Source organism: Ascidiella aspersa, chromosome 9 (assembly GCF_963924565.1).
Source record: "Ascidiella aspersa chromosome 9, kaAscAspe10.2, whole genome shotgun sequence".
Lineage (NCBI taxonomy): Eukaryota > Metazoa > Chordata > Ascidiacea > Phlebobranchia > Ascidiidae > Ascidiella > Ascidiella aspersa.
In genome coordinates this window covers 14,589,966-14,601,008 of record NC_139455.1, presented here as the reverse complement: position 1 = coordinate 14,601,008, position 11,043 = coordinate 14,589,966, and the positions used below count along the sequence as shown (strand labels likewise).

The following is an 11,043-nucleotide window of genomic DNA, read 5'->3' as shown; positions in this document are numbered from 1 at the left end:
TTAATCACACATATTTCACGGTCTTGGTTTGTGAAGTTAACGATTGTACACCGTGATTTTGCAGCTGGCGCCTGACAGGATTGTCGATGACGCACGTGGTCCGCTTTTGCTGGACGTGGCTGTTTCTGATTAGTTTTTTTCTCACGTCTTGCAATCACCATTCTATGACGTCATACTGTCACTATTTTATGACGTCATTATTCATTAAAGTCAGACGAAAAATAGGACAATTCCCCTTTTGATTTTCTGGTTACGCCCCTGATTGCCCCCCCCTGGAAAATTTTCTGCGGGCGCTCCTGGCTATAACTAAACGTTTTCAGTCGTCTTGCGAAACTGGCTATGGCAAAACAAATTATTTTCAACACACCTTAAATAGCAGTTATTATGCTCAGAAGTATAACAGATAAAATAGCAGTTAGATAAAAAAAAGTAGTTTAATGGGATTACGAAAAATCTATATAAACAACTTTCAAAATGTACCCAAATAAAGTTCGGCGCCGTCGCTGAAAAACATAAATTTAAAACAAATTGGTTTTATTTTTCCAAAAGAAAAGAATAGAAACATAGATAAATCCTAAAAAAATAGATGTAGGTGTAAAAACTCAGTGCTGTCAGCCCTCGGTGTAATGCTGATTTAAACGTTGTAAACATTTGTTTTTCGCAGTATAGAATATGACATCATAACAATAGCTTGTGATGTAACATTGTAACTTAGTCAACTGATTTAAACAGCCAATTTTTCGTGATTTGGTTTAGCTTGGAAAGATGAGCTAAGTGTAGTTCTGTTGCTGTCTCGTTTTGTAGTATCGTTTGTTTGTGTTATTCAAATTTGTTTACAGGTCTAATACTTTTCACTTTAAACTACGTAGCGCAATATTGTCAAAACAGCGCAATGGCGAACGTCTATACAAAACGGAGCAAAATGCCGCGAACGACCACTCTGTCCGATTACGGTTTTCGCAGTCGAGTGTCAGAAGTCCCTACGGAACAGAGTGAAGAAACGGATTACATTAGACTTCATTCTCCAACCAGAAGACAGAATCCGCAACCCATAGGACTCGTGTATCAGAGCCCATACAATCGACATAATCACGTAAGTAAGCTCCCGAGCTTCTAAAACCTAATAAAATAGAGCTACCATATTTTCAGCACGGGATTCTTGGATTAATTTTCGATAGGAAATTTGGCGTTGCTGGCCGACTCGAGCGCAAATATTGATATATTTGTTGCGAGCGCGATGGTTTTGCTGTTTGCGGCTACAATGAGAGTTATAAGTGATAATTTAAAATCCTACGTTTTAAAGTAAATTATCACACACGTTTGCATTATTAATGGACCTTTTTACATGTGAGGTTCGGTTGCAATTTTTCTGGCGCAATGTTTGCAATAACAATCAAGAAGGTGGAGCTGGTAGGGCAATTTATTGGAAACTTTTTTAAACCAGCAATTCAGCATATTTCATGGCTAGAGTATTTTTTGGAAATAAATACAACGTCTCGCCTAAAAGTCTTTTTAAAAGTATAAGCAACTAACTCGATGTGCAAAAAAAGAGGACATTTGGGTATATATTTTTGAACGTCCTCGGAGGACCATTCACTTTTCTTGAAAAAAGAGGACCTATGGTAGGCCTATAATAAAATCAAATGATTACGGACATCAATTACGCATCGATGCCTTTAGTTTAGGACTTAGGCTGTTTGACATGAAAATACAACTTATGTTAAAGTTCATAAAATATGTTTTGTTTCGTTATTATTGTACATGCCACTTTTTTGCTGGTTAATTACCATGTATATTAGAAATAAAGTACGTTTTACTAAGTGACGTGAACTGAACTATTGATGAAGATCAGGGGACACCAAACTACGGCCTGCGGGCAAGATCCACCCCGTTTGGTATTTAATTCGATCAGCGGCATATTTGCTTAATAAAGATAAAGCGTGACACATAATAAGACCTAAAAACCAACATCACCTAGAGTAGAAAAATCTATAAAACCATAGTATTAAAACAACGACATAATAAAAACAAATACGCACTAATATCCAGTACAGTATAAGATCGAAATCGTCTGAATAAGACCTAAATGGTCAAAATAACGCCAGAAACTGTAGGTAGAAGGTATGGGGACGATCGGGGGCCGCCGGTTTGGCATCGGCCGGTATGTCGACATAGGGACGCCCTAGCGTTTGACCGGCGCCGTTAGGGTGCTGCTGATTTGGCATAAGATTTTTGGCCCTGTTAGGGGTTATTGGTGGGAATGGGTGGGGTTAGAAAATAGGGTCGAAATTATTAAGGGAGTTAGTGATGTACTTAGGAATGGAGTTTGGGATTAGGTAAAGGGTTGGTTAGTATAGGCCTGTCTCTAGCCATTTAGGTTTTATTCCGCCGAATTTAGGACTTATTCCGATTTAGACGGTACTACGACTATTAAGTAATAGTATTTTTGGTATTATTCTGAGCTGTGATTTGTTCTGATGTTGATGTTTGTCTTATCGGTCTAATGACTGGAGTCAAATGCTATTTAAAACTAAATTTCGGTAAAATTTTAAACTGTACGATAATTTATTAAGGCTCACCACAGGTTTTATTGCATAGTAGTAATTTGTATTTCCTAAGTTAACGATATTTAAGTTAATAAAGTTCAACCAAAAAAATTCCACCCGACACGCGATGGCCAGGCCTTACAGTTATCAAAAAAGCGGGACAAAAAATTTTCAAGGTTCGAGCGAAACTCAATAATACCGAAATCGGAATAACGCCAACGTCGATAAAACTTAACTTTTAAAAATCTAAAAATTCATAAGTAAGAACAATCATAAGTTTGACTAGGCATAAAAAACGTGTTAGAATAGGACCTAAACTGTTAAAACAAGATATGATTATCCTTTTACGTAACCCCAAAACCCACTTCTAACTATTACGTCCTCCACACATAGCTCCATCCTTAACTAAACTTTTAAACCCACCCATAACGATAACAAATGGCAAGAAGGCATTGTAAAATGTGTTTTAAAGGCATTTTAAAATGTCTGTACACTTTTTGCACATTTTCGCGTGCACATTATTGCGCATATTGTAAAAAGCATCCCCGTCTTCAATTCGGTGCCCAATAAGGTGACCGAATTCGGCGCGTTAAAGTAAGGCGCCTAAACGGCGATGCCAGAACGCGTGGTAGCAAAACGGGAGCGCAAAATCGTCCAATACGGTTCCCATTTTTTTCGGATATTATTTGGGGCTGCAATTTAGGCCTAATTCCAACGTAGATATTATTGCGCATTTGGTATATTTATTTTAAAATAAAAGTAAAAATATTTGTCGCCCTATTCCAAATTTTTTACTGTAAAAACACTTTTAATTTTAAGAAAGATTGTCATTCTATTGTTATTAGACAAAATCAGATACAAAACTTATAAAGCACACAGGTTTAGTATTTGTATAAACATTCACGTTTTTCCTGGCTACTTAAAGCTGAGGTCAATACTAACACCAAGAAACCCTTGTTTTAAAGGAATCTTCGGCTGTACATCTTGTTCTAGAATAAAACCGCCAGCAACAAACCCGTCTTAATGATCATTAAAATGAATTGTGTATGATGGGTTATCTAGTGTGGCGCGAAGAAACTCACTGATAAGACTCGACTATTTACCTTTCGATCAAGCCGTCACGTTTGTTTTTTTATACCAAACTTGTTAATTATGACTGAGGTTTTTACCAATACAGATTCTATTTTAAAACATTCTCTTGCGATAATTGTCACAAATTGGGCAAATCGCTAAACCACGCGGTCACCAAACTACAGCCTGCGGGCTATATAGATGCAGGTGCGGGGTTAACTCTTCAGCCCTAGATATACTGCCTCAAAAGCAAATTTGCGATTCTTTTATAAAACATTATTTTTTCTAGGTGTTAGAAATCCATCGACAATAATAAAATTTGACCAATAACGACAAAAAAAAAAAAAAAAAAAAATAAGTTTTCGGACGCCTGACCTAACATTTTATTTTCGGTGAATAAAATCCTGTCGCCTGCTTCTTACATTCACATGCCTTGTGGGGATGTTTTAAATTGTGAGACAGCAAGGCTGACCAGGGGGGGGGCTTTATTCATCATGATTGCCTTTGTAAAAACGATGCTTTTTTTTTTTTTTTTTTCATAAATATTGTATAACGTTTTAGCAAAAAGAATGTTTCCCTTAGTGACGACTCTTTTAAAACACTCAATTAACGTTTTACACCTACAAGCTAAAAGCGCTATCTTATCAACACACTATATCAAAATTCATATTTTTACAAAGTACCTTCAATGAAATAAATTATTTAAAGACAGCAATATTTAACAGCTTATGACTACCACAAATACACTTTCAGGTTTTTGGCATATGGAACCCCAATCAAATGATGCCCGTACTGCGCTGCTCTAAAACTTTGCCACATTTACGTAAGTTTATTATACTTCATAAGAAATAAAAATCTACTAATTTTTTGTGTGTCTCTAAGTATTATATATATATTATAGTAGCAGCTATTGCGGTTGTTGGCGCACTAATGGACAGACAAAGACCTTACTCATAGATTACATCCTCTTGAATGACGCGAAGGTACATAAGTTCAACATTGTTTCCATGTTGCTAACAGTGGCAAATGTTTTCTTTTCAAAAACCATAAAGTGTTTTGTTTGTGGTGTAAAGATTTGTGATTCCAGTCAGCAGACACAACGCGTTTTGATGTAGACCAGGGGTTCTTAACCTTTTTTCTATATTTTACCCCTTTAACAAAGATGAATATCAGATTTACCCACAATATATAAAATAGTTCTCATCTATTAGAAAAAGGAAAGTAACAAATTACATCAGGTATAATCAATGCGACGGGTTCACTTGCTTTTGGCAAAGAGTTGTTGTCAAAACATTCCAGTTTGGTCTATTTTTTTCATTTCAGACTGGACAGTTTTGACTAAAAACTTCAGTTTTTGCTCATCATAATTGGATGAGAATTTGCTATGTGCTTTTTTAAAGGAGCCGGTTTCATGGTACTGTTTAAAATGTTTCCACGCGCACAAGACGCACTGAGGAACTTAAAGACCATTTTCAATAAGATATGTAAATCCAAAATTCAAATAATTTTTCTGTACTTTCTCTTCTTTTGGGACATGCCATTTTTAAGATTACATTTTTTGTTACTTTTACAGATTATAATAATCAGTCACTGAGTTGTTTAAAGCCTTAATCATTGGACTAGAAAGTAGGGTGGAGTGAAAAAAATTAAAATCACTAATTCAAAAAAAGTCCCCACTCAATTGTTGCCTTTGGTCCCAAAACTAAGTTTAAAAATGTTTTTGGGAAGTTGCCTTGAATACTCAGGTGACAACCCTGACGCAAAGGTCATGCAGGGGTCAAATCCAATAAATATGCTATAACTCTGTGACCGGTGGTGCTAGAGAGTTAATTTTGATGCCAAAAGAAGCGGAATGTGCACTTTCCTATCTGTCCTAAAAAAAATATTTGTCATAATTTTACTAAAAATATACCTAATTTAGAAAATATCGATTTTGAGTGCCTAAACCTAATGCTTAAATAAGTGAACTATCCAAGACGATTTATCAGTAGTTGAACACTGTTGGTGCTGGTATCAGTCTAGTTACTAAAACATCTGATTTTGATGAGACTTACTAATCGACTTATTATACAAAAAAACTTTTAAAATGTAACTGATAGTAAGTAAATGTTTTGTCATCAGATGTTAGAACCGCCATCTATAATGCCTCTGCCATATTTTACAGAATATTCTTGAAATTAAGAGCTTACGTTTATTGAAAATAGTTTGTGAAATTGGCTGAAATGCATACACAAAGATAATCTACCACAAGAATATGTGAACTTCCCAGGAGGTACAAGTTTATAAGCAAAGAAACATTTCCTGATAAACGAATGCTGGCCACGAAAAGAGAGGTTCTCCAACGATCAACAAATAAACATAAACACATGCTTAGAAAAACACGATCGTCACGTACCAAAAATCACCTAAAAAATGCGTGCATAACCTAACGTAAGCCCAACCTAACGTACTAGCTCAGGGGTTCCCAACAGGGGGTACTCGTACCCCTTAGGGCAGGGGTTCCCAACCTTTTTACGACCTTAGATCTTCTTCAACCATATCATACTGTTGTGAATCACTAAACACAGCCCCAATAGGGCGTATAAGTAGCAAATATTGTCCCGAAATTCGAGAAATTATATTAAAACATAAGTAGACTCAAAATTCGCTCATCGCAAAACTATGAATCATTTTTCTTCAGTTTTTTTTCTTAACATGTGAATTTTTTTTGTGTTATGCATATATGATGACATACAAGCAGATTTAATAACTAACGCAACATGGAACTGATAACATCATTATAAAAAGTTAAATATTTGAAGGTAGAGCTTGCGCCCACCTAAGAATTGCTTCGCGCCCCCCTAGGGCCCACTTTCCCACAGCGTTGTACGGCTTTTTAAATCAACTGTGCTCCTTGTTGACAATCGTCAAGACCTGTAGTTTGACGATCGTAATGGTATGAAACAACAGAGATAGTTACGTAACATGAATAGGCTAAAAAAAAGATAAACCAAATATAAAAGTTGTGAATTCAGTTTTTTGTGAAAAAAAACGGAAGCTACTCGCGCGTACCACCTGGACAACCTTCGCGTACCACTAGTGGTACGTGTACCATACGTTGGGAACCCCTGCCTTAGGGGTACAAGATTGAACATCAAGGGGTACGAAGATCCTTGGGACACAGAGAAGCTTTTCGAACAGATTTAACAGTACAGTTTTATTTTGGAATTGTAAATTACAATATGCCATTACGGTCTTCGCATTGAAAAAAAAAATCAATTCTTTATCTGCTTTAGATATTGTTCCTTTGTAGGTCTTATTGCGTTTCCTACTAGAAAGGCTTGTAGAATCAATGAGCTAAGCTTAATAGGAAAGTAAAAAAATATATGTTTTATATAAAAAGACCTAAATCATTTTTTCCTTTATTGCTAGCGGCGTACCTGGCAGCCTTCCATGGCGCACCACTGCGCCGCGGCGCACCGGTTGAAAAACGCTAAACTAGAGTGTAAATACAGTATTTGGGGGCACAGAAATCGGTTGTGCCTCCGAAGGTATTGACCGAACAATTTGTGAAACAAATATAGACATGGGTCTAGACTCTAGAATACAAAAAAATCTCTAATATAATATCTTAATTTTCCCTGAGTAAAATCGACCATCGTGTGAGTGAATTTTATCAATAAAGTCGCAATAAATATTCCACTAAGAAGTGGCAAACAAAATAATTGACGTTTAATTTATTTTTGCGATTTGTGTGCGAAATACCAGGTTAACGTTTAATAGAGGTAGAAAAGCAATGTATTTTTGCTTAATCTTCTTAAAGTTGAAAAATTCATACCATAAAGAGTGCTATGTTGCATCTACGATGATATTGCCAGAGTTTTACGAAAATTTGCGAAAATAATGCATAACTTAATCGATTAATTTACGTTGAAAAAATATGTCGTTAGGGCAATTTAAGACGTTTGATATTTACGACTTAACTTTTGTCATGAGCAGCGATTGTTGTTAAATTGTTATAAATATGACAATAATACTGTAGATTCTACTGTGTAAAATTCCGCAATAATTATTCCATAAAAACAAAACAACAAACCGTCGAACTAAAAATTTCAAACTGAAAAAATATTTAACGTTTATTTTGTGCGATGCAAGGTGCAACAAACTTCTCTTGTCGACACGATACTGAAGTTTTAGCGAAGTACATGACTCCAATAAGCAAAGAAGGTAAACATTTTTTGTGAGTGTAAAATTGCTATATATTTTATTATGAAAGTATATGGTTTTTGTTCTGTACATAAGTAACCTCATTCAAAATCAGTGGAAAAAAAGGTTGTTAATGAAACTATACTGTATATATCATCTAATCACAAGCCAAAAAGCAATCACTTTAACTTTGTCTAACATATATTTTGAAGTCATTATTTTTTCAGGTTCCAGCGAATAAAAAACATGTTGCTAATCGTATAGTAATTATTTATTTGTAATTCCTGCGAGTGAAATGTGGTAAATTAAACAGATTGTTAAACGAACAAGTCACTACCAGTAAAAAAGCCTGCGAAAAGTACTGGTACTTTTATATATACGTATTGTATAAACTTTTATATATGTATTGTATAAAAGTATATGTTTTGTACCGTATAGGCAGCGTTAGAAGCTCGTAAACAAAAACTGAATTGCTAAGTGCCCAAACCTGTTTTTTAGCCCCGTCAGCGCGCAGCCAACCGGAAGTCCACTACACCACAAACACCATTCAGCGACAATGTTTCAAGTGGCCTCAACAGGTGCCTAGCAAATTCAGGGGCATGGTAAAGACAACCCGCTTCGGGCATTCCCCTCATCGAAACGGGGCCGTCATGGGAATAGGTAAACGAACACCAAGAAAGCGGTACACGTTGGGAAATTGATATACTGTCCTCCATTGCGAATTTTAAATTTGTAACGGTCAAAATTTATTTTCGATTAAAAAACTTCCTTATATAACAAAACACAGATTTTAATTTTGGAAAACATCACTTTGTGCTGTTAATTAATTTTCTAACATGTTGTTCTGGTTTAGGAAGACTGCGTATAACTCCAGATAACAAAACAGAAAAAGGTAGATTCATTTTTAGTCTAGTACCAGAATAGTTTGACCTATTTTCAATTGCAAAAACCCTTCAGTGATTTTTAGCAGTTGTTATAATAATATTCCTAAAACTACACATTTTAACAACATAATTATCAGTTAAAGGTAACGGCCTTTCTGAGTTTGGTTTTAACCTGCGATAGGAAAAGGTTGCCCACTCTTAGTTTATACTTGGCCTACACACTTGGTCTAAGTTGTAATAAATTTACATCACTAAAAATGTGGTGTTATTTGTGATAACAATTTAGTTTAAACCCGTCTGCAGTGCGAAAAAGGTTGCCGACCTTTAGCACCAGGGATTTTCTCACACTTTTCTGATAATTACCATGATTTCCGCGGATTAACTGTTTATTAGGTTTATGGATTCATTTTTCTGTTCTAGCTGATTCCAGCACAAAAACCTGATATTTGTGTTAACTTATTTTCCTCATACGCAAGTGTAACGTAAACTATAGAATTATAGCTGGGTGTCATCTTAGAATATAATACAATTATTTAGGTTAATGTGTTTGAATAAATTTAAACACTACTGACATTCCAAAAATGCTCAACGGCTTCTGCTGCAGCGGCATATATTGCAGCCAGTACCTTGCTTGGCATTATTTTGTTTACAGTGCCCAATGTTATCACATCACGAGTTTCCGACAAACAAGATGGCACGCGCGGTCCCGCCAACCAGGACTCGAAATGTGAACGACTGCCGGCAATTTCAAACAAGTGTGATGCCGATTTCGCTAGCAAGACATAGGCGAGGAAAGAGCCGTAGACCAGCCATGACTCATTTATCTTGTGCTAATCGAGTCAAGGTAGTATTGTAAACGAACACGATGAAATTTCTTCTTGTACTTGTTTCGTGTGGATTAAATAATAAAATTTGCACTCATAGCCCCAGTACTCCAGTAATGGGGTTCGTCACGTTGGTGTGAATACATTTGTTTTGAGTTGCAAGTAGTCGCTCCCCAATTTTTATGGGATTACATGAGTTCAGCAGAAAGTTTTTCAGCATGGTTTTAACCAGGGTCTTTAAAATTTTTAATCTGTTTGCTCTTATTTTTCCATAAAGGGTCGCCACCCTTTACGTTGTACACCAGACCTGGGTAACATACGGCCTGTGGGCCGGATCCGTCCCAGCAAGCAATTTAATCCGGCCCCCGACTTATTTTCCTTAAAATACCTGAGCTAAGCTAAAACAAGGGCTAATTTCTACATGTTTGGTTGTACCGTAAACACTTTTTCCAGGGACGGATCTATAGTCATGACCCCACCAAATTGGATTTTTAGCCTGTTTTATAGACTAAAATGGAAATTGTTTTCGCGCTTTGCGCGAATCTCTTCTGTCTTTCTCTTGTTTTTACGCGTTTTTGGCATCATTACAAACAAATAGCGTCCTATACGCACTGTGGCAATCTTTCCAACAAAGTTTTAACAAATAGCTCAATATTTATATATACATTTTACGCTTCAGTCGAAAGTATCCCGTCTTTAAAATATGAACGAAATACCGACCGTTTTCTAATATAACGATTAACATTTTGTCAATCTAATATAGTGAATGCCATGTTATGTGTTTCTCCCGATTTATATCGTCTTTGCAATATGGCCATTGTACCGCAGGTAGGTTAGCACATCGGTCACCGAAAGCCTCAAAAAGCATAAAGTGGCTTTTTTTCATTCTTGTGGCTTGTTTTTAATTCGACTTAAGTGCATCTTTGCGCACAACTCCAAACGTAATAACAAGTTCGTTGGCTTACTTAGTTTATAATGTCGAGGTATGACGGCATATTGATTGTATTTGAGATTCCATTTTGGACCCGGCCCGCCACAACATTTTAAGTTTCTCATGCGGCCCACAGTTGAAAATAATTGCCCACCCCTGTTCTACACCGATAAACAAAGTGCTTCAAGTTGTCTGCTTTTCTGAACGCATTTTTTATAGTGCAGTTAATATAGGCATATACTCGTCACCCCTAAAGCACTCTTTTACGACCCACATATTGGGAAGCCCTGATTTATATAGTGCTATCTAACGAAAAGTTTTTTTTTACATTTGTCTTTTCCTGAAAATAATGGATACCTTCTCGATATTTTTAAATTCTAGAGCAGTGGTCAGCAAACTTTTTTTGTCGCGGCCCAAAACACTCTTTTCAGAGATATTGAAGGCCCACTACGTAAACTCCACTACGGATCGGGAACAGTGTCGGATTCTAGATATTTGTTTTAATGTGAAATATTACACGGCGCCTTAGTGCCTAAAGCACTTGCATGCGATATTGTAAAACATACTATAAAACGAAGAATATAAGTGAGAAGCGCGAAAAT

General features: G+C 36.2%; 1 protein-coding gene across 1 annotated transcript; it reads left to right on the top strand.

Annotated features, from left to right (window-relative positions):
- Nucleotides 1-892: 892 nt before the first annotated feature.
- On the top strand, nucleotides 893-9,472 carry LOC146133146 (uncharacterized). Its single transcript, XM_083397658.1, has 5 exons — nucleotides 893-1,093; nucleotides 4,371-4,440; nucleotides 7,752-7,823; nucleotides 8,301-8,462; nucleotides 9,339-9,472. The coding sequence occupies exons 1-5, from the start codon at nucleotides 893-895 to the stop codon at nucleotides 9,470-9,472; spliced, it is 639 nt and encodes a 212-aa protein (XP_083253784.1).
- Nucleotides 9,473-11,043: the final 1,571 nt, after the last annotated feature.